Below are 24,472 nucleotides of genomic sequence, written 5' to 3' on the forward strand. Positions count from 1 at the left end.
GACTTTTTCACATTTTATTGGACGATTTAATATTATCGTTTTAAATACTTCATTAATTTTTTTTACTTTTAAAAAAAATCTGAACTTTAACATCTTTTCAGACAATGTAAGATTATTTTTCAGACAGCGCTGGCAGCTCTACTAGAATAGATGAGGAGAGACTCGTTGAGGTCGCTCCCACCGAATGTCTGACTCCTCCCCCTATCTCTAAGGCTGAGCCCAGACACCCTACAGAGGAAACTCATTTCAGACGCTTGTATCTGTGACCTCATTCTTTCAGTCACTATCCAGAGCTCATGACCATAGCTGAGGGTTGGGATGTAGATAGACCAGTAAATTGAAAGCTCTGCATTCTGGCTCAGCTCCTTCTGAACCACAATGGAGGGGCGCAATGCCTTCATCCATCTCACGCTCCATTGTACCCTCACTCATGAACAAGACCCTGAGATACTTGAACTCCCTCTCTTGGGGCAGAAACTCTCTCCCAACCCAGAGGGGGCAATCCACTGGTTTCTGGGAACCATGGTCTCAGTTGTGTTGATTCCGCCCCAGTGCATGTTGGAGGTCACGGTGTGTTATCCTCATCGGTACTCTCTATCTTGAACCATTTTTGGGCATCTAACTACTTCTGCGTACTTTCAGCTCCAGAAACCATCCAAAAATCCTTTTCTTTTCAGGTTTCTAACATTTAGAATTTTAATTAAATTCAGCTTTTTAAAACTTTTTTTTAAAATGTAAACCAATAGAGAGAACCTTCAAATCCTCTGAAACCCACTCCACTTCAAAACGCTACTGCTCCCGCGTACTTTCAGCTACAGACTTCATTTCGACTTTAAAGGGTCACAAGAACTTCAACTATTACGCTATGATTCAGCTTTTTGATAGCTTATATATTTTTTGTGTAACCGTAGTTTTATGCTGTAAGGTAAAGTATGGTATGGTAACTTTATTTGTACCCGAAGGTAGATTTGGTTCACAGTTTAAGTGATTGATTTGGCTTCATCCACACAAAACAGACATTTCCCTCAAACATAGAAATGCATTAACATGTTTGCAGAGACTCGTCCTGAAGTCAGTGGAACTTTGTTTATGTCTGTGGTTAACACGAGCTAAAGAGACGTTCATGTCTTGTTCTCTGACAGAAAACATGTCAGTAAAAACCCCATTGTGCCTTTAGAAGTTTTTATGTGTCTTAAAAATGGCTGTTACCAACAAGTGGCTAAACAAGCCTTGCTGTGGTGGCAAAATTGAAGTCATGTGACCGTGGTGTAACCATGGGTCTGCTCCATTTCAGAGCACTGGTGCACCACTTAAAAATGTAATGGCGAGGGCCAACAAAGCTGTTTTAATGGAGTGTAAAGTGTAAGCCAGCAGTGGCAGCCACATAACTGTCAGCTGCCAAGACAAACAACAATGTCGATGTATACGCCACTCATTTTCATGGACTTAAATTAAAGTGGACTGTTTGCTGACTTTCTTCTTCTTCTACTGATGTTTAATGGCGGTTGGCAAACAGCTTTTAGGTGCATCACCGCCACCTTCTGAAATGGAGTGTGGATCGGAGCGGCCTCATGAGGGTCCCTGGTTTTAGATTCCTGGGAACCCACATCAGTGAGGACCTCAGGTGGACGATAAACTCCACTGCTCTGGTGAAAAAGGCCAAACAGAGACTACACTTCCTCAGGACACTGAGGAGGACCAACCGCTCTGCAAAATGACTTGAGTCTTTCTACCACTGCTCAGCGGGGAGCTTGACAGGGCCTAGTATGGGAACTGTCCAACGGTATACACGAAGCTGAAGCTCCTGTCACCTGCACGTACAAAACTTGGTAGGCACACGTCACATCTCAAGACATTTAAAAAAAAGTCACTTGGACCCATGCGCTCGACCCAACAGGAAGTTGGCCATTTTGAATTTACTCTGGCACTTTTGTGCAATTTTCACCATTTCCAGGGATCATTCTTTGACAAACTCCTCCTGCAGATTTAATGCGGTTGACTTCAAATTTTGTCTGTCCTATCAAAAGACCTTAAACAGATAGTGCAGCCAAAAATGTAAATTCAGCCATTATCTACTCACCCATATGCCGAGGGAGGCTCAGGTGAAGTTTTAGAGTCCTCACATCACTTGCAGAGATCCAAGGGGAGAGGAGGTAGCAACACAACTCCACCTAATGGAGGCTGACGGCGCCCCAGATTCAAACGTCCAAAAACACATCATTGAAACCACAAAATATCTCCATACTGCTCGTCCGTAGTGATCCAAGTGTCCTGAAGCCCCGACATAAAAAGTTGTTTGGAAAAACCTCATTTGAACTCTGTTTTTAGCCTCATTGTAGCCTGTAGCTCTGACTGCCTCTCTGGGCACCACTTTGACGTGTGTGCGCTTGTGCGTGAGACCAGCGAAAGCACGTGAACACACATGAAGACGGTGCCCATGACTCACAGTCTCGCGCAAGCGCACACACGTCAAAGTGATGCACAGAGAGGCAAATCATATATGACTGGTATTGGTAAATTGTTTATTTATGGGATAGCCCCTTGAGATGAATCATCTCGTTTTCGAGGGGGTCCCAAAATATATACATATTTATAATATATACATCTTGTTATATCGCGTGATTATGCGTGAATTTGCAAGATCTCCTGGGTCCTTGTGACTCCCACTGTCCGGCAGAGGTGCACCGTTCCGCACAGCAAACGCAGCCGGTGGGTGTTGACGGACGCAGCGGATAACCAGCGCAGCCATTCCGCAACGGACACGCATCTACTGGAATTCCAGCGTTAAGCTCCCCCTCCTTTCACCTTTCCACCATCAACAAAGCCAGTGCTTAGATTGTGTTGTGCTATTTTGTGTGTGAGTACCAGCAGGCAATAAATTAGTGAGTGTATTTTGATAACTGTGTTAAGTAGTACAGGTATTGAAGTAGGTAAGTTGAGTTTTGTTTAGAAGTTTACTGTGAAGAATTTAGAGTAGTATTATTTTGTTGAGCACTGTAAATAGAGCACTTTAAGCAGTTAGTAAGAGGGAGAAGCCTTTTTCGTTTGGCATTGCCATGTTCTTTTCTCTTGTTTTGGATGGTAGAAGCTCTGGTTAAGAAAATGTCTTTTGTTTCAGTTTTCTTTATTGTTAGGTACGTTTAGGGACCATTAGTATTTTTTTGTTTGTTGTTTTGGGCACTGCTCACCTCTGAAGAAAAATAATCCGCTCTGTTTGTTGTTTTAAGCGCTGTATAACTGGCCTTTCTTTGGGAGTGGGAAGAGTGGGGGAGTCACATCATGTTATGTCTAGGTTCCCCCAGACTGGGGACGTAACAATGGAAAGAGTACTCTGAAGAGTTGATGAATGAGGAAAATGACAGAGAACAAAGAGTAGAGGAGGTGACCGTTGTGGAGCAGGAAGAAGCAAAGATTAATAAGGATGACGTGAGGAGGGCATTGAAGAGGATGAAGAGTAGAAAGGCAGTTGGCCCTGATGATATACCTGTGGAGGTGTGGAAGTGTGGAGAAGAGGTGGCAGTAGAGTTTCTGACTAGGTTTTTCAAGAGGATCTTAGAGAGTGAGAGGAGGCCTAAGGGATGGAGGAGGAGTGTGCTGGTGCTGATTTTAAGAACAAGGGAGGCGTGCAGAGTTGTGGCAACTACAGAGGGATAAAGCTGATGAGCCATACAATGAAGCTGCGGGAAAGAGAAGTGGAAGCTAGACTGAGAGCAGAGGTGAGTGTCTGTGAGCAGCAGTGTGGTTTTATGCCAAGAAAAAGTAGTGCAGACGCAGTATTTGCTTTGAGGATGTTGATGGAAAAGGTCAGAGGGAACTGCATTTGACAGAGTGCCGAGAGAGGAGCTGTGGTGTTGTTAGAGTGGTGCAGGACATGTATAGAGCTGCAGCACAGTGGTGAGGTGTGCTGTAGGTGTGACAGAGGAGTTAAAGGTGGACGTGGGACTGCATCAAGGATCAGCGCTGAGCCCCTTCTTGTTTGTTATGGTGATGGACAGGTTGACAGATGAGGTCAGACAGGAATGTCCATGGACTATGATGTTTGCAGATGACACTGTGACCTGCAGTGAGAGCAGGGAGCAGGTGGAGGAAAATCTAGAGAGGTGGAGGTGTGTCCTGGAAAGGAGAGGAGTGAAGGTTAGTCGTAGTGAGACAGAATACATGTGTGTGAATGAGAAGGACCCAAGTGGAACGGTGAGGTCACAGGAAGTAGAAATAAAGAAGGTGGAGGATGTTAAGTACTGAGGGTCAACCGTCCAGAGCAACAGAGAGTGTGGAGAAGAGGTGAAGAAATGTGTGCAAGCAGATTGGAACAGGTGGAGAAAAGAGTCAGGTGTGATGTGTGATAGACGAGAAGCAGCAAGATTAAAAGGAAAGGTGAACAAGACGGTGGTGAGAGCAGCCATGTTGTTTGGTTTAGAGAGAGTGGCGCTGAGGAGAAGACAGGAGGCAGAGATGAAGATGTTGAGGTTCTCTTTGGGAGTGACAAGGATGGAGAGGATCAGGAATGAGGACATCAGAGGGACAGCTCATGTTAGATGTGTTGGACATGTTCAGAGGAGGGATAGTGAATATATTGGGAGAAGGATGCTGAGGTTGGAACTGCCAGGCGAGAGGCCAAGAGGAAGACCAAGGACTTATGGATGTAGTGAGAGAGGACATGAAGTCAGCTGGTGTGAGAATAGAGGATGCAGAGGATAGGGTTAGATGGAGGCAGATTATTGGCCGTAGCGACCCCTGAAGGGAGCAGCCCAAAGAAGAAGAAGAAGAAGAAGATTTTGTAGCGTGCAGTGTGGACATGCTGCTGCTATTACGTTAGACACATGGATTTACTGTAGTCTGCATTGCACCTTGAATTTTATTTGTATTTATAGCGTCTACTTGTTATGTGAAGGACCACAGATGGAAATGAGCAATAAATATTCTAAATCTGATTGATTATAAAGTTAGTTTGTGATTAATTTAACAGTAGACAAAAAAGTTTGACTCCTTCCTGTGTTGTAGAAGCTGAGACCTGCTCTGTGTTTATAACCACAGAAGAAGACACTAACCTGCTCTGTGTTTATAACCACAGAAGAAGAAGACACTAACCTGCTGTGTGTTTATAACCACAGAAGAAGACACTGACCTACTCTGCGTTTATAACCACAGAAGAAGACACTAACCTGCTGTGTTTATAACCACAGAAGAAGACACTAACCTGCTCTGTGTTTATAACCACAGAAGAAGAAGACATTAACCTACTCTGTGTTTATAACCACAGAAGAAGAAGACACTAACCTGCTGTGTGTTTATAACCACAGAAGAAGACACTAACCTGCTCTGTGTTTATAACCACAGAAGAAGACACTAACCTGTTGTGTTTATAACCACAGAAGAAGAAGACACTAACCTGCTCTGTGTTTATAACCACAGAAGAAGACACTAACCTGCTCTGTGTTTATAACCACAGAAGAAGACACTAACCTGCTGTGTGTTTATAACCACAGAAGAAGACACTAACCTGCTCTGTATTTATAACCACAGAAGAAGAAGACACTAACCTGCTGTGTGTTTATAACCACAGAAGAAGAAGACACTAACCTACTCTGTGTTTATAACCACAGAAGAAGACACGAACCTGCTGTGTGTTTATAACCACAGAAGAAGACACTAACCTGCTCTGTGTTTATAACCACAGAAGAAGAAGACACTAACCTGCTGTGTGTATATAACCACAGAAGAAGACACTAACCTGCTGTGTGTATATAACCACAGAAGAAGACACTAACCTGCTGTGTGTTTATAACCACAGAAGAAGACACTAACCTGCTGTGTGTTTATAACCACAGAAGAAGAAGACACTAACCTGCTCTGTGTTTATAACCACAGAAGAAGAAGACACTAACCTGCTGTGTGTTTATAACCACAGAAGAAGACACTAACCTGCTGTGTGTTTATAACCACAGAAGAAGACACTAACCTGCTGTGTGTTTATAACCACAGAAGAAAAAGACACTTACCTGCTCTGTGTTTATAACCACAGAAGAAGACACTAACCTGCTCTGTGTTTATAACCACAGAAGAAGAAGACAATAACCGGCTCTGTGTTTATAACCACAGAAGAAGACACTAACCTGCTGTGTGTTTATAACCACAGAAGAAGAAGACAATAACCGGCTCTGTGTTTATAACCACAGAAGAAGACACTAACCTGCTGTGTGTTTATAACCACAGAAGAAGATACTAACCTGCTGTGTGTTTATAACCACAGAAGAAGAAGACACTAACCTGCTGTGTGTTTATAACCACAGAAGAAGAAGACACTAACCTGCTGTGTGTTTATAACCACAGAAGAAGACACTAACCTGCTCTGTGTTTATAACCACAGAAGAAGAAGACAATAACCGGCTCTGTGTTTATAACCACAGAAGAAGACACTAACCTGCTGTGTGTTTATAACCACAGAAGAAGAAGACAATAACCGGCTCTGTGTTTATAACCACAGAAGAAGACACTAACCTGCTGTGTGTTTATAACCACAGAAGAAGACACTAACCTGCTCTGTGTTTATAACCACAGAAGAAGATACTAACCTGCTGTGTGTTTATAACCACAGAAGAAGAAGACAATAACCGGCTCTGTGTTTATAACCACAGAAGAAGAAGACAATAACCGGCTCTGTGTTTATAACCACAGAAGAAGACACTAACCTGCTGTGTGTTTATAACCACAGAAGAAGACACTAACCTGCTGTGTGTTTATAACCACAGAAGAAGATACTAACCTGCTGTGTGTTTATAACCACAGAAGAAGACACTAACCTGCTGTGTGTTTATAACCACAGAAGAAGACAATAACCTGCTGTGTGTTTATAACCACAGAAGAAGAAGACAATAACCTGCTGTGTGTTTATAACCACAGAAGAAGACACTAACCGGCTCTGTGTTTATAACCACAGAAGACGATACTAACCTGCTGTGTGTTTATAACCACAGAAGAAGACACTAACCTGCTCTGTGTTTATAACCACAGAAGAAGAAGACAATAACCTGCTGTGTGTTTATAACCACAGAAGAAGATACTAACCTGCTGTGTGTTTATAACCACAGAAGAAGAAGACACTAACCTGCTGTGTGTTTATAACCACAGAAGAAGAAGACACTAACCTGCTGTGTGTTTATAACCACAGAAGAAGACACTAACCTGCTGTGTGTTTATAACCACAGAAGAAGAAGACACTAACCTGCTGTGTGTTTATAACCACAGAAGAAGACACTAACCTGCTGTGTGTTTATAACCACAGAAGAAGATACTAACCTGCTGTGTGTTTATAACCACAGAAGAAGACACTAACCTGCTGTGTGTTTATAACCACAGAAGAAGATACTAACCTGCTCTGTGTTTATAACCACAGAAGAAGATACTAACCTGCTGTGTGTTTATAACCACAGAAGAAGATACTAACCTGCTGTGTGTTTATAACCACAGAAGAAGACACTAACCTGCTGTGTGTTTATAACCACAGAAGAAGAAGACAATAACCTGCTGTGTGTTTATAACCACAGAAGAAGAAGACACTAACCTGCTGTGTGTTTATAACCACAGAAGAAGACACTAACCTGCTGTGTGTTTATAACCACAGAAGAAGACACTAACCTGCTCTGTGTTTATAACCACAGAAGAAGAAGACAATAACTGGCTCTGTGTTTATAACCACAGAAGAAGACACTAACCTGCTGTGTTTATAACCACAGAAGACGATACTAACCTGCTGTGTGTTTATAACCACAGAAGAAGACACTAACCTGCTGTGTGTTTATAACCACAGAAGAAGATACTAACCTGCTGTGTGTTTATAACCACAGAAGAAGAAGACAATAACCGGCTCTGTGTTTATAACCACAGAAGAAGAAGACAATAACCGGCTCTGTGTTTATAACCACAGAAGAAGACACTAACCTGCTGTGTTTATAACCACAGAAGACGATACTAACCTGCTGTGTGTTTATAACCACAGAAGAAGACACTAACCTGCTGTGTGTTTATAACCACAGAAGAAGAAGACACTAACCTGCTGTGTGTTTATAAACACAGAAGAAGAAGACACTAACCTGCTGTGTGTTTATAACCACAGAAGAAGACACTAACCTGCTGTGTGTTTATAACCACAGAAGAAGAAGACACTAACCTGCTGTGTGTTTATAACCACAGAAGAAGACACTAACCTGCTGTGTGTTTATAACCACAGAAGAAGACACTAACCTGCTGTGTTTATAACCACAGAAGAAGACACTAACCTGCTCTGTGTTTATAACCACAGAAGAAGAAGACACTAACCTGCTGTGTGTTTATAACCACAGAAGAAGAAGACACTAACCTGCTCTGTGTAACCTGAGCTGAGGGTTGTAAACAGCGTCCAGTAGTTTCCGTTGTCGCTCGTTCTCCTCTTTTGAGCGACAAAGTTGCTCCTCGTACTCTGCTATCGTTCTTTCAAACAGCCCAAATATCTCTTCAGCAGCCGCAGTTAGTCGCTGCTTCACCAACGCTCTCAGCATTTGGACTTTACACATCTTCACACTTTAAAAACACAACAAAGACACTCTGCTAACAGACGTTTCTGCTCGACGCCATCTTGTTCAAACACTGTCAAGTTAGCCACAGGAAAGAGTAGAGCTTCCGGGGCAGCTCAGCTGCTCTCCTTCAAAATAAAAGTCCAGATTAAAGACACAAGGTCCAAATAAGGGACCGATCTGTATTTATCAGAGGAGGGTGGCTGTGGTGTGACCCTCCCTGAGTGACTGGGGGAAATCCATGACCCTCCCTCCACCATAAATGAGTTATTAGATTTTTATAACTCACCCTTTGATGTTTGAAAGTTAAAAGTTGAAGATGAAAAAAGCCTCAGTTTTTCACTCTTGTCATGCAAAAGGTTTATTTTGGGGCAAATTTTAAATGAGACGTAGAATACAGTGTTTTTGATGAAATATCACGGTTTAAAGATCAGATTTTTATGGTGTTTTTTCTGATGGAAGCATTCCTTGCACATGATGTGTTCAAGAACTGTTGGACATGTGAAAATCCAATCATGTCTGCGGTTTGAACAGTGTCTGGCTGTGATAAAGGGTGTAATTTCTATCCTTCTCCTTCTTTTTAAAGAAGAAAAAAGGAAAAAGTGTAATGTATGTAATGTAATAATTTTTTGAAAGAAAAAAGCTGATGGGTGGCACGGTGGTGTGGTGGTTAGCACTCTCGCCTCACAGCAAGAGGGTTCCCGGTTCGATCCCGGGTATGGGAGCCCTTCTGTGCGGAGTTTGCATGTTCTCCCTGTGTCAGCGTGGGTTTCCTCCAGGTGCTCCAGCTTCCTCCCACAGTCCAAAGACATGCAGGTTAATTGATAACTCTAAATTGTCCGTAGGTGTGAATGTGAGTGTGAATGGTTGTCTGTCTCTATGTGTCAGCCCTGTGATAGTCTGGCGACCTGTCCAGGGTGAACCCTGCCTCTCGCCCGATGATCAAGCTGATCAAGATTTTATAGCAAATGCCTTGGCATTAGAGAGCAGGTTTTCAGCAACAACAAAAAAAAGTAAAAATGTTAAAACGAAAACCAGTCGCAATATTTTAAACATAAAAAGGCAGCAAAAATGTTTACAGAAAAAGAGACTCACCAAAAAATTTTAAAAATCTGCAAAACATTTTTAAGAAAAAAATGCAGCCATAAATATGAGGGAAAGAAAAACACCTTTTATTAAGAAAACATTCCTTGACTTCAGAGAGCATTGTTTTTAAAGAAATCACCCAAAAGAAAAGAAAAAAGGAATGACAGCAAATTTCTTAAAGAAAAAAGCAAAACACATTTTATGGGGAAAAAAAATCACCATAATTTTTTTCATCAATAAAAAATTTTTAAAGAAAAAAATTGGTTGACAATTTCTAAGAAAAAAAGAACCCACCAGAAATGTTTGAAGAAGAAAAAACAGATTGAATATTTAAAGAATACATTCCCTGGGTTTAGAGGGCATATATTCTTTCTGGATGTGATAAATGGTGTGATTTTGGCAATTTCTAAAGTCACACTTTCTTTCAAAATTGCCACAAAAATTTAAATTAAAAAAGAATCTGCAGAAGAAAAAAAATTAAGATAAAAAATTGCCAAAAGAAAAACGGTAAACTGCAAAAAAAAAAAAAAATTAAGCAAAGTTTTTTTAAAGAAAGGAAAGTCACCAAAATCTTAAATAAAAAGTTGCTTAACTTTTTTTTAACTAATTTTATTTAGTATCAAGGTTGTACATTGATCCCATACAATCTTGAATATTTCTTGACAACAAAACTCCTCCAGCATTTCTGGTTAACTATTACAGTTCTTCAGAAGGGCAAACAGAACTTAAACAGGATATTACCAGAGAAAAAGAAAATATATATATATAAAATTTTAAATAAAAATACATATACATAACTAAATGAAAATAACAATAATAATACAGTAAGGGGATAAGTATCATCTTTACGATGTTCTGTTCAGTCAGATACCGTGTTACAGGTGACCATCTTTGTGCAAAAATGTATTTTTTCATTTGCAATTGTGCAGTTAGTTCTTCCATTATTTACACCTGTCTTAGTCTCTTTGTCCATTGTTCCACTGTAGGGGGTTGACTTTGCCTCCAAGAAACAGTTATCACTTTCCTTGCAATTAACAATAACACTCTTAAGATATACAAATTGTCCCCGTAAAGTAAACCTGTCGGTATACATCCTAACATATAGTACAGTGGATTCAAAGGTAAAACAACATTTACAATACCTGCAATCTCACTTTTAATGTTCTCCCAAAATCTCTGCAGTTTCGGACAGTCCCTAAAAATATGCGTATGATCACCAACCATTCCACATCCTCTCCAACATGCAAATTTGCAGGAAAGCCCAATCAGTCTTTTTTCAGCATTGGCAGTATAAAAACAAAATCGGGGAGTGCAGCAAAATGCCACCTACCTACTTTTGTTTATACAGAATGTGCCTTTTTCGGGGCAATGGGGGGCGTGAGCAAGTAACAAAACGTGTAGCTCAGCGTGTGATGTAAACAGTGACGTGGGAGGGAAGCCGCGGCTGGTCAGTCCTTCGGTGATTCTCTCGTAAGTCGGCCCGTCCTTCACCGTCCCCGTCATCTGACGGTTAATGGCCTCTTCGTTTGCGAGGACAAGGAGGGCGCACAATTCCTTGTCTCCCCAGTTGCTCATCTTTACAGTGTTTGTCAGGTTTGTGTTTCCCTCTTGCTACTAGCTGCTCACTAATTCCTGCTATCAGCTGTTTCCTGTTTATCCACCGCCAGTGGCTCGCACATGCGGCGTCATCAACAGCTCCTCCCACAAGTCATCAACAGCTCCTCCCACAAGTCATCAACAGCTCCTCCTGTTGCAGAAGGCCGCCTCGGTCTTTTTATACCAAAAGGGTTCCACCAATATGTCTACCCTACGAGGCGGAAAATTGGGCACCTCGGATCAACTCACCAATCCGGCTCTGTGTGTCTAAACGCTCGCAGCCTGCCGGCAAAACGGCCCAACATTCACTGATAATCTGGCAGTGTAAAAGGGGCTGTAGTGGTGATGATCCTTCAATGAACTCAGACACTACTTTAGGGGTTCTGAAGTACCTAACCCTTAACTTTCCAATCAAACTCCCTCCACATAGGACTGTTTGTGATCTTATGGCTTGTTAAGTTGCTTTCCTCCCATTCTTCTACCTGTTGGTGGTCCCCTGATTGCTTCCCACTCAATGTGAGTCATTATATCATGCCTTATTTGAAAGTAACGAAAGAGGTCTTTCGCAGGCAACCCAAACCTTTGCTGCAGCTGTGCAAATGATTTCAACTGATCACCATCCATTAATTGGTTAACTGAAATCAGGCCTGGGTCAGCCCATCTTCTAATGCCAGTTATAACTCCCACACTTCGGTGGTCGACTGCGACGGGCCCTGACATCCAGCCAAAAGCATCCAGAACTTCTGAGGTTATCAGAGTTTATTTAAAAAAATGGTTTACGACTGTATTAACGACCTAGACTGAACTGCCTGCCGCCGCCATCTTGGAAAGTCAACACAAGTCAAATGACGAGGGCGACATAACGTGATCTGAAGTCTGTGGAAGGTCTCCGGGTTGCGAGTCTTGTTTTCCTAGTGTGGCGACGACCTGCCCTACCCGGCTTTACTCTGCCTCTGATTGACTTACCCTGACATCCTTAACCTAACCCTAACCAATCTCATTCCTCATGCCTAACCTAACCAATCCAGCCAAAGAAGGAAATGACTACTAGCCAATCAGAGGGATAGTAGGGTGAGCCATCCCTTCGCCATAGTAGGAAAAAAACATTAGCCTTCAGGTTGTACTTTCTCATCTTCTTCCCACAGCTGGGATAAGTACACACAAACCACTTTGTCTGTCTGTGATGATCCGTCCACTCGTCACTCACCTGTCGCTCGCACTAACTCTCATCCAATCTTGTTCGAGTTTGTCAATCCACTTGTATGGGCTTTCCAAGATGGCGGCGATGGTATGTTGAATTCTGGTCGGTAAATACTGTCTGGAATCCTTGAAAGGTATTTTGAAAGTTATCAGGGGAACTTTCAAATGTTGTGGCAGTGCACTGAGCGAAATGAGCGAATTTGTTGTACTATTTGCACGAGACCATAGGCCTTTATTTTGTGTTCACGCACATTTCTAAGTAGACTTAACTACTATGCTGTGAGGCAAATTGTGATTTGTGATAATGGGCTTTATAAATAAAATTGATTGATTGATTGACTTAACTATGTTTACTATAACAGGCATTTGAGAAACTCCTTGTACATCAAAATGTCCTCTGTCACCTAGTTTTTGGGCAATAAATAATAAATTCCAGCATGTTTTCAAAGTCAAAACATAATCATTTGCATAATCGTGATTTCAATTTTGACCAAAATAATCGTGATTATGATTTTTTCCATAATCAAGCAGCCCTAGTTTTTAATTATAATGCAGCTTTTTGCTTGTGGTATTTGTGTGGCAACGTGCCCCACATTTCTGCGCTCTAGGCGCCTGGTGTTTTTGCCGGAATGCTCTGAACTTCACGCACTCCATGTCATCGCTTTTCTTGTCATGTCACAACAACAAGTTTACACTTGTAAACAATGATTCCCAGTGGATATGTTATATGATATGGCTAGCTAGCTAACCACTTACCCCATTTAACAACAAGGCTGCTTGTAAGCTAACATTAGCTACTGGAATATTTGCCTGATGCCCCAAAGACCCAGCTTCCAATAGGCAGATGAAAATGGATGGATGTCTGGGTAGCTAAGGCTGCACGACATATTGTTTGAACATCGCAATGTGTGCATGTGCAGTAGTCACATCGCAGGACATGTGATGTTTTCTCTTTTTTTTTTTTTTTAGAACATGTCAACTTTTGTTTTGCTTCAGAAAAGCAGCTCTGAAGAAAGCTCTTTGCTCCACTCTGCTCGCCTCTCTGAGCACTTAGCAGCCCCTCCCCCTCTAATGCACACGCTGCAGTCACACACTGAAAATGAGCGACATGCAAGAGGGAGAAATGGTAAAAGAGGATTTATGCCTGGTACACAACTTTTCTGCCTGTTCTGAAAGTCACTATGTCACATTACATGATTGTGGGGTCACAAAATCGTGCTGTGACTTCACCGACAGACATGACACACTACACGATGGTACACACCAATTATCCCCGGTCGTCTTTCACGACGTGTGTGATGTCATCAGGTTATTCTTGTCCTATTTTTATTACTTTTACTATTGTCGGTGAGGATTCATCCAGGTCATGGTACTCATAAGCCCTGTATCGTAGGCAACTGGACTTGCTTGCGTTTCTTGAAGACGTTTCGCCTCTCATCCAAGAAGCTTCTTCAGTTCTAAATGACTGGTATGAAGTTGCAGGCTATAGACCCTGTGTGGGTGAGAACCCTTGCAGAGTCGTAGTGGTCAGGTGAGCTCTTAGTTTCAGAGTCATTAAGGTCACAATGTGAGTCGTTAGGGTCAGGTGGGACCAGGGGTGAAGTCGTCTGGGGACGGATCCCAGGACTGCATTGTAGTGGTGTCGTAAGCCACCCCCTCTGTGTAACGATGGTCGTTCCAGCTTGACGTAGATGGCTTCCTTTACTCCTCTTTCAACCCATCTTTCCTCCCTGGCCGAGATGTGCACATTGCTGTCCTCGAAGGAGTGTCCCTTCTCCTGTAGATGTAAGTGGACAGCCGAGTCTTGACCCGAGGAGCTGGCTCTCCTGTGCTGTGCCATGTGTTTGTGGAGCGGTCGTTTTGTCTCCTCAGTGTATAAATCTGTGCACTCCTGGCTGCACTGAACTGCTTACACTACATTACTCTGCTTATGTCTGGGTGTTTTGTCCTTGGGGTGGACAAGTTTCTGTCTCAGTGTGTTGCTGGGTTTAAAGTGCACAGGGATGTGGTGTTTGTTGAAACTCCTCCTGAGTTTCTCAGACACTCCTGCGACATAAGGAATGACAATGTTGTTACGTTTTTGTGTCTCTTCCTCTCTGTCTGCTCTGGTTCTTTTTGAGGTTTTTGCAAAGGTCAATTTGGGATAGCCACAGGTTTGAAGTGCTTCCCTGATGTGTTACTGTTCCTTAACCTTCCCCACTGTCCTAGTGGGCACATTTTCAGCCCAATGATTCAGGGTCCTGATAACTCCCAACTTGTGCTCCAGTGGGTGGTGAGAGGCAAACAGCAGGTATTGGTCCATGCGTGTAGGTTTTCTGTACGCCTCTATGTTTAGGTTCCTGTCCTCTTCAATATGTACTGCACAGTCTAAGAAGGGTAGACTGTCTCCTCTGACACCCTCCTGTGTGAATTTAATGTTGGTGTCCTCTGCGTTAATGTTCTGTGAAGGTTTCCACTTCCTCAGTTTTAACCCAGGTGTTGTCCACATACCTGAACCAGTGGCAAGGAGCAGTTCCTGTAAAGGTGGTCAGCGTTCTCTTCTCCACATCTTCTATGTAAAGATTGGCTACTATAGGGGACACCAGTGAGCCCATTGAACAGCCGTGCTTTTGTCAGTAGAAACCCTCACTGTACTTGAAGTAGGTGGTGGTCAAACAAAGGTCCAGCAGGTCACAGAAGAGGTCTGGGGTGAAGTTGGTCCTGACTGGAAGGGAGCTGTCTTGTAGCAGACATTTCCTCACTGTCTTAACTGTGTCTTTGGTGGGAATACAGGTGAAAATTTCAGTCACTGTGTCTGTTCATGTGTCAGCCGAAATGTTGTTGTAGTCACCTAAAAAGTGCCAGCAAATGGCAGGAGCTACATTTGAAGTACCGTAAGCTAACACACGTCACTGTATCCTCCACAACGAGTTCCTACAAATGTTTCACAATAAAAGCCTATTTAGAAAATGGAGGGATTCTCTCAGCCGAGGTTATAAGGGGCTCTTAATTTGAAACATATTCAGGAAGTATTGAGTTTGAAATAATGGCACAATGCATTAACTTTATCAAGGCAACGGGAGCGGATAAAAAGTAAAACTATAAAGATACAGAGGGATTAATAAATAACGGACCGTCTATAATGTAGTCTGTTTCAAATGAAGCTGGGAGCCTCTGCAGTTGTGGTGAGTAAAAACCACTATTTGTTAATGTCATTACTTTATGTCATATGGAGAAAATTCTTGTTTTTTTTAAATATAACAATATATATTGCAAAAAAAAATGGCAGTGTGAGTCTATTCCAATATCGTGCAGCCCTACTTGTAACAATGTCCTCAAACGAGACAACAAAAAAGACCAAATGTCATCAAATGAGACAATGATTAAGTCCCAATGTACTGTGGTCTTACTGCCACTAGATGGCACAAAAAAACATCCACGAAGGAGGACAACAGGTCTGAGTTACGCGGAATCAAGTCTAAGGTCCACTAAACCCAAAATGTGACATTCTTGTAAGAGGATGCAGGCTCTCAGAAGGTTAAACCTGACTGAGGTTCTCTGGTCTCCTTCCAGTCATCAACACTGACTTCAATCTCAGTGACTAAAGACCCATCAGGCTTCTTGTCCTCAGTATCTGGTTCTATATTTGGATCTGAGTTCCTGGTTGGTTCTGGTCCTCCACAGTCTTCGACTGACGCCTGGTGTCCAACACATTTATGGTCTCTGTGAAGTTTCTCCGAACTGAAGTTTTTATCACAGACACTGCAGCTGAAGCTGGCCTCTCCTGTGTGAGTTTTCATGTGTGTGTACAAACTCCCACTCTGAGTAAAAGATTTCTTACAGACAGAGCAGCTGAATGGTTTCTCTCCGGTGTGGGTTCTCATGTGACTCTTTAAATTCCCCTTCTCACTAAATGATTTCCCGCACAGTGAGCAGCTGAATGGTTTCTCTCCAGTATGCATGGTCATGTGTCGTATCAGATAAGCCTTGAACAAAAATTTTTTACCGCATGTCAAGCAGCTGAACGGCTCCTCGCTAGTATGAGTCTTAACGTGGACCTTCAGTTGTCCACTTTGACTAAACGCTTTCCCGCAAACAGAGCAGCCAAACGGTTTCTCTCCTGTGTGAGTTCTCATATGTCTTTCCAGATACGCCTTACACAAAAATTTTTTGTCGCACACCAAGCACCTGAACGGTTCATCTCCTGTGTGGGTTTTCATGTGGAGCGTCAGTTTCCCTCTTTCACTAAATGCCTTACCGCACAAGGAGCAACTAAACGGTTTTTCTCCTGTGTGAACCGTCATGTGTCTCTTCAGGTGTGACCTGCACAAAAATTTTTTAGCACACACTGAGCAGCTGAAGGGTTTCTCCCCCGTGTGAACTGTCATGTGTCGCAGCAGATACGCCTTGCAAAGAAATCGTTTTTCACAGACGGCGCATTTGAACGTTTTCTTTCCCGTGTGAGTTCCCATGTGGACCGTCAGGTTCCCACTCTCACTGAATGTTTTACCACAAACTGAGCAACCAAATGGTTTCTTTCCTGTGTGAGTGATAAGGTGGAGCTTCAGTTTTGACCGCTCGCTAAAAGCCTTACCGCAGAAAGAGCAGCTGAACGTTTTTTCTCGTGTGTGAATCATCATATGTCTCTTCAGATGCCACTTGATACTAAATCCTTTCCCACACTCTGAGCAGCTAAATGGTTTCTCTTCAGCTTTACGTCTTGAATTGCTGACAGAGTTTAAACCAGACTGAGGTTCTCTGACCTCCATCCAGTCTTCAACACTGACCTCAATCTCAGCGACTAAAGAATCATCAGGCTTCTCGTTCTCAGTATCTGGTTCCAAGTCTGGTCCTGGTCCTGGTCCTCCACAGTGGTGTCCCTCAGACTGAGGTTTCTCTTCATCATCTTCACTCTTCACAGGGACAGGAGTGAATGTGAACTTGGTGATATCAGCCTCCTCCAGCCCTTGAAGCTGCTCTCCCTCCTGACTGCTCCACAGTTCCTCCTCTTCCTCTTTAATGTGTGGGGGCTCTGGGTCCTCCTGGTCCACACTGGAGCTCCACTCCTGCTGCTCAGGGGGAACCTCTTCTTTAACCACCAACAGCTGCTGCTGGACCTCTGCACCAAACAGGAAACAGAGACAAACTGTCATTTGATGCCAGGTGAGCAACCTGACACACTGCAGGATATAGTGCCCACACAACATTTTTTTTTTTATTTTATACACTTAGCTATGTTTTCCCCCAACATTATAATAATACTTTTCAGACATTTTATCAATATTTCTGAGATATTTTATGAAATTTATTTGGACATTTAATGAATATTTCTTTTAGAATTTATTTATTTTTCTTCTGATATTTTATTAACTTTTTGTTGGACAATATCATCAATATTTTTTCAAACATTAAATTAAAATTTTTGGATATTTAACATTTTCAGGCCTTTTTTTAAAAAAAAAACAATTTCAACAGTTTTTAGAAATATTTTTCAGACATTTTATCAACATTTTTCGGACGTTTTTGTTTATATTTTTGAAATATTTTATCAGCATTTTTTCATTTATTTTTTACATTTATTTTATATTTTTCGGACATTTGATCTTTTTTTGGAAATTTATTTAACATTTACTACCTACTACTGACTACTTATGAATATTTTTCATAGATTTAAATAATATTCTTACGATGTTTTGTCAAAATGTTTTGAAGATTTTTGAATTTTACTTTTAGGAGTTTTAATCAACATTTTATCAGATATTTCAATCACATTTTTATGGGTATTTTTAATGTGTTTCCAGACATTTTATCAATACTTTTTGGGACATTTTATTAAAGTTTTGGGACATTTAAGTTATTATTTTATCGACTTTTGATAATTATTTCTTTGACATTTTAATAATGTTCTCATGACATTTTATTTAACATTTTCGAAACAATAAACATTTTTGTGACACTATTTTTGATATTTTTAGTGCTTTTATTGACATTTTATCAGACATTTTAATAATGATTTTCAGACATCTTTTCAAAAAAGAAGACACTAACCTGCTCTGTGTTTATAACCACAGAAGAAGACACTAACCTGCTGTGTGTTTATAACCACAGAAGAAGAAGACACTAACCTGCTGTGTGTTTATAACCACAGAAGAAGAAGACACTAACCTGCTGTGTGTTTATAACCACAGAAGACACTAACCTGCTGTGTGTTTATAACCACAGAAGAAGAAGACACTAACCTGCTGTGTGTTTATAACCACAGAAGAAGAAGACACTAACCTGCTGTGTGTTTATAACCACAGAAGAAGACACTAACCTGCTCTGTGTTTATAACCACAGAAGAAGACACTAACCTGCTGTGTGTTTATAACCACAGAAGAAGAAGACACTAACCTGCTGTGTGTTTATAACCACAGAAGAAGAAGACACTAACCTGCTCTGTGTAACCTGAGCTGAGGGTTGTAAACAGCGTCCAGTAGTTTCCGTTGTCGCTCGTTCTCCTCTTTTGAGCGACAAAGTTGCTCCTCGTACTCTGCTATCGTTCTTTCAAACAGCCCAAATATCTCTTCAGCAGCCGCAGTTAGTCGCTGCTTCACCAACGCTCTCAGCATTTGGACTTTACACATCTTCACACTTTAAAAACACAACAAAGACACTCTGCTAACAGACGTTTCTGCTCGACGCCATCTTGTTCAAACACTGTCAAGTTAGCCACAGGAAAGAGTAGAGCTTCCGGGGCAGCTCAGCTGCTCTCCTTCAAAATAAAGTACAGAAGTGTTACAGTTGTACTATGAAAGATTTTAATAGACTTCAGAGTTCTTTTGTTGGAGTCAGTCAGGGTGAGGTTAAAGTCCATGCTTTTATTAGACAAGTAAGCATCCTGCATTCAAAATATTTCTTTAGGACCCAAACAAATTTGAGCACAGTGTGCCGTACCCACTACTTAAAGGGATAGTGCACCCACAAATGAAAATTCAGCCATTATCTACTCACCCATATGCCGAGGGAGGCTCAGGTGAAGCTCTGACTGCCTCTCTGGGCACCGCGCTCACATGTGTGCTTGCGCGAGACCGTGAGACATGGGCATACGAGCACTATGGAGATATTTTGTGGTTTCAATGATGTGTTTTTGGACGTTTGAATCTGGGGCGCCGTCAGCCTCCATTAGGTGGAGTTGTGTTGCTACCTCCTCTCCCCTTGGATCTCTGCAAGTGATGTGAGGACTCTAAAACTTCACCTGAGCCTCCCTCGGCATATGGGTGAGTAGATAATGGCTGAATTTACATTTTTGGCTGCACTATCCCTTTAATGTGTGCTTTAATGTTATATTTTGTGTTTCACTATATTATTATTACTATTATTATTAGTAGTAGTAGTAGTAGTAGTAGTAGTAGTAGTAGTATCATTGTATTGAAGCTCTTGGTGGTTCAGGAAAGTAGTCAGCGATATGTGGTGTCTAGTCAGGACACAGAAAGCAGGAATGTCCCTTCAAAGATTTATTATGAACTCAAGGCATAGAACAGATACACAGGCACTTTAGGCTACTCATGGAAGTGTGTGGTTCTAAGTGAGAAACAATCAAAGAAATCGACATCAGATTATTTAAATAAACTATCTCTACAGTTACACAAATTAAACAGTGCAAAGAAGTACACTGTAGTCTCTCAACAGAAATACAGACTAGCAGACTAAATAACCAGGGGCCACATTTATAAAGCTTGCTTATGCACAAAACGGGGCTTGAAACCCACGCAAAGATTGTGATTTATAAAAATAAACTTGGCGAGAGAATGTGCGCACTTGTAAGCAAACTCTGAGTCATGCGTGCGCACATTTTGGAGACACTGGGAAGTGGCGACGCAGACGGTGAGGTGGAGAAGTGGAGTCAGATTTTTATTGATGTCTCACACAAATTTAATGTCACGCTATATCCACCTTAGATCCACGTTATCACTGAAATTAAATCCAGCAGCCTTATTTTGCGCTTGGAGTGAGTGATAATTGTTTCATAAAAACGTTGTAAAACAAACTCAAATCCTGAATTGAAATTCTTTCTAAATACGTATTTAATCTGCACTGCCTCTAACGTCTCATTGTCCACTCTGTGAGCGCAGGAGGGGGAGAGGACGGCGCGACTGCATGGAATATATTTATTTATTTAGCTAAATATTCCCAGTGCATTTATCATGTCTTGAAATACAGCCATTAAGCACAACCGTTACACTCATTTCATCAGCCCTACTTAGACATGTGCTGTTCATGACAAAACCGGCATGAAGAAACATGTTCGCCTGTTACACTTTCATCTTTGAATTGTATTTTGGGACAGGGATACCACTGGTTCATGCTGTAATTCACGCCGGGTGTCTGATCAGACTAATTAACATAAACATATAAATACTGCAGCGACCCTTGTGCGTAATTGCGCAAGATGGCACTGGCACATACTCCGTTTTGCCTCCACCGTTAATAAATGTGATTCTTTATGTCGCACATCAATGTCAAACATCCTCAAATTTAAAAGCAACACATTAACTACATGTTGGTAAAGGAGTAGAAATATTTGGTCTACCTTTAGATCAGACCACTTTTTATTTCTCTGTCACAGAGAAATAAAAAGTGACAGCATCAGCAGCGTTGATGTGTTGCCACTTATTTTCGCTTTCTTTCATTAGTGATCCCGCTGCTGTGGCCACCAAATAAAATCTTTCTTCAGTCCTCCACCTCCCGTTAAAGGCTCTCTAGCTCAGTCTCGGAGAAATTCCGTTTTTGGTTCGTTTCTCACACCTGTCGCTGTGACTCACAACGAGAGAACTTATTTATATGCAGATCGCATTCATGAGGTGATTTGCATGGCCATTTATGGTTGAACTAGGGCGTGTAGAGGGCGGAATATGAGGCGGATCTGGGTGCGCACAACTCCAGGAGGTCTGAGATTTATAAAGAGAACACTGCGTGCAAGTGTGCGTGCGCACGGTTTTATAAATCAGATTATTTTTTGGCGCACGCCATTTTCAGCTTTTGGGCGCACGTCAACTTTTAATATGAATCCTAAGCACTCCTTTATAAATGAGGCCCCCGGACAGATAACTGAACATATTCACTCAGTGGGAAATAACCACTACTAGAGTTCCAACAACACTGTATAAATTGCTATCAGCGACTGAACATATTATATAACAATCAAATCAATACTTAGTGGTGGTCATGGACGCACACAAGAAAAAACCCACTTAAACTGTCTCAGTTGACTGGAACTGTTTCAGTCCATCTGCTGCTCTTCAAGAAAGGCCACACAAGTTGTGTGTGTAGAGAGCCGAGGCGTATTAAATTATTTTGATCAGGCTGTTTTCAGGCACTGTTTGTAAATATCCTACACTATCATGAGCCAGTAATTTGTGTATGACCCACATATTTAGGCAACATATATTCAGATATGCCATGATTACTGTGACCAAGATACTGATACTTTTTTTTTGCTTATGATAGTAATCTTAAGTGTTGCCAAAGTTCACATTCATTAATGTAAATGTACAAATTAAAAACATAATTCTTTGTATTTAGGAGAAATGGAACAAGACTTCAACAATTTAGTCCTCACAAAAATAGAAAGAAGATATCAAAATGATAAATGTATGCATTAGCTTTCAAATCTGCAAGTGAACGTTTGTCAGATTTGCGTCTTCATTCCCTTACAGCAGCTGCTTTACTTCTCAAAGAGACAAAAGAAAACAAAGGAAGTATCAGTCTCCACAATAGCTGCTGTAGGTCCCTCCCACCCCACAACTTAACTGACAACTTTTACTTTGATGGCATATTTTACTTCCATCTGCTTCTGCAAACAAAGTTTCCATGTGACCATTAAAAAAACAACACATATTTAGGGAGGCTGCGATCATGTGATTAATGTAACGACAGGAGTGACGAATAAAGGAGGGAGTGGTCATATTTAAGGCTGCAGGTGGAGGTGGACGAGTCATAAAACACAGAACTTACCACTTGGACTTTCCCCAGAGAGACAGGTGTTAAGAACGGTGAGGACATCATCAGTTTAAGGTATGTCCTCACGGTGTTTCTTCTCCCAAAACTCACCACAGTAACTTTACTGATTCACCTTTAATGTAAGCTGCATTTTAGCATTGTAGCTATTATAAACTGTTTGTAAGCTGAACTGATAATAAACAGTAACAGTAACAGTAACAAACAACAGATACCACCATAAAACTTCCCCAGTTTCTGAAATGTTATGTTTAAATATATAAATGAGGCATTATCTAATTAAAAGTGCACGTTTTGCCTAAAATTCCAGAACAGAAATCTGAACTAAAATAAAATCTAGATTTGTATTTTGGATGTGTATTTTCCAGGAGTCTGAAAGACAACACGTTATGGAAGCAAAAGGCCCAAAATCTAAAAGTTGACCATAGCATGGAAAACAATGTTTTCATCCGGAGTATCTGACATCAGGTTTGTAAATGTAATTTCACCACAACTTATCTGTAAAAGATTTTTTGGGATATTTAGCTGTGAAACAAAGAAATGTTTAATTTTAGTTGTGACTGTCAGAGTCATGACTTTATTCTCATTAAATTATGAATTTATTCTTGTAATATTACAACTTTATTCTCAGCAAAGATATGTGGGGTGTGTTTTTAATTTGCAGAGGAACTCTGAACAAAGATGGGACAGGAAGTTTGACCTCAGTGAGGAGGTGTGGTCAACTCCATTGTTAGGATACATTCCTGAAAGGTGTAATTGGTTGTCCTTTTGTGAGCCTGAGACGTGGGCACTCGGTGGAAATTATAATGTACTGTTAATTGTCAGTGTGATCACTCTGTTGATGGAAGGTTGAGACTGACGCATTTATCTCAGTGTTGTGGTCGCTGTATTTTTGGTGTTATATCTCTGTTGTGCTGGATGGAAGATGTGAGCGCTTCTCTGATGAGGACCGGCCACAAACATTATCCCTGCACTATCAGGGGCCATATTCAAAAACCTTCCTAATACAATGAGGTGCTCTTTGTGACAAAGTTCTAAGAAAAGATTTAGAAGTACAATGTTTTCTAAGAGTTTCCCCTTAAAGTTAAGGCTAGGTCCTGCTCATCTTAGCCCAGACACAGCAAACTGACTTCAGAGAACTTCAGAGCCCCCTGCTGTGTCACCTCACATAGCCGTGTATCAGCCAAAAAGTGTCACGTGAACACACTAACACGCCATCCAACAGCCCAGGTAGCCAAAATGACCTGGCCCAGCATTGGCTGAAATACGCCAGGATGCGTCCGGTTGCTGGACCCTGCCGAGACTTGGCAAGGCTGACACCCCTGAATTGGGTCAAATCAGCTGGCCAAATTTCGGCCACCAATATTGCCATTACACAGGGCCCTCATGTCTGGAGAGACTTTTTTTTTTGTTACTGACTTCCTATAAAGACAGACAATTTAAAGACACAGCAACACCTTGTGGATTTTATTTTTAGCATAACAGACCTAAACTGAATGGTAGAAATATTTAAGTCAGGTTAAGTTCAACACATATTTCATTAAGCTACAGTGACTCAAAATGAACTCTACCAAACGGATGAGCAGGACATTAATTGATTGATTGATTGATTGATTGATTGATTGATTGATTGATTGATTGATTGATTGATTGATTGATTGATTGATTGATTTGTTTATTTAAGTGTGGGCTTACAAGACACTCCACAATATATATACAAACAATTCAAGATGGCAAAAACAAGAATCTTATGTATCCATCGACAACAAAAAAGTCAAAGTGTTGTATTCGTACGTGAGACACAGTGTTTTCTGTCTTAATGTCCATGCTTTTTCAATAAATCTAGCTAAGACATAGATCTCTTCCTTGAAGAACCAACTTGACATATTATATTCAGACATCCAAAATAAGTCGGGATTCTTCCCCTGAACTTTTTCAAACAAAGATTTCCTCAACTCATTGTACAAAGGGCACTGAAACAAGAAATGAAATTCATCCTCAACAATATCAAGATCACACAAAACACAAATACGCTGCTCTTCAGGGATTCCCTTATACCTGCC

At 41.3% G+C, this 24,472-nt stretch overlaps 3 protein-coding genes and 1 long non-coding RNA gene across 4 annotated transcripts in view; all 4 read right to left on the reverse strand.

Moving 5' to 3' along the window:
* The window catches only part of LOC125904863 (oocyte zinc finger protein XlCOF6-like), a 25,250-nt gene extending 16,560 nt beyond the window's left edge, over positions 1-8,690 (reverse strand). The window contains exon 1 of the mRNA XM_049602556.1: positions 8,357-8,690. Coding sequence (XP_049458513.1) covers positions 8,357-8,549 — 193 coding nt within the window. The 5' untranslated portion in view covers positions 8,550-8,690. The remainder of the gene's footprint in view (positions 1-8,356) is intronic.
* The window catches only part of LOC125904901 (uncharacterized), a 19,839-nt gene extending 700 nt beyond the window's left edge, over positions 1-19,139 (reverse strand). The window contains exons 1-2 of the mRNA XM_049602616.1: positions 18,844-19,139; positions 17,198-17,529 (exon numbers count right to left, since the gene is read on the reverse strand). Coding sequence (XP_049458573.1) covers positions 17,198-17,529; positions 18,844-19,036 — 525 coding nt within the window. The 5' untranslated portion in view covers positions 19,037-19,139. The remainder of the gene's footprint in view (positions 1-17,197; positions 17,530-18,843) is intronic.
* On the reverse strand, positions 5,882-7,155 carry LOC125904939 (uncharacterized). The gene is made up of 3 exons (XR_007451598.1): positions 7,029-7,155; positions 6,422-6,498; positions 5,882-6,227 (listed from the first exon to the last, which is right to left on the reverse strand). It is a non-coding gene; the product is annotated as an uncharacterized LOC125904939 (long non-coding RNA).
* On the reverse strand, positions 15,795-17,191 carry LOC125904887 (gastrula zinc finger protein XlCGF57.1-like). Its single transcript, XM_049602601.1, has one exon. It carries the CDS (start codon positions 17,177-17,179, stop codon positions 15,941-15,943), a length of 1,239 nt encoding a protein of 412 aa, XP_049458558.1. The 5' UTR covers positions 17,180-17,191; the 3' UTR covers positions 15,795-15,940.
* Positions 19,140-24,472: the final 5,333 nt, after the last annotated feature.

Source organism: Epinephelus fuscoguttatus, linkage group LG17 (genome assembly GCF_011397635.1).
Source record: "Epinephelus fuscoguttatus linkage group LG17, E.fuscoguttatus.final_Chr_v1".
NCBI classification, from domain to species: Eukaryota; Metazoa; Chordata; class Actinopteri; order Perciformes; family Serranidae; genus Epinephelus; species Epinephelus fuscoguttatus.

Excerpts from the sequence above, each read along its gene's own strand:
- LOC125904887 (XM_049602601.1), bottom strand. The coding sequence starts at position 17,179 with ATGGAGGTCAGAGAACCTCAGTCTGGTTTAAACTCTGTCAGCAATTCA.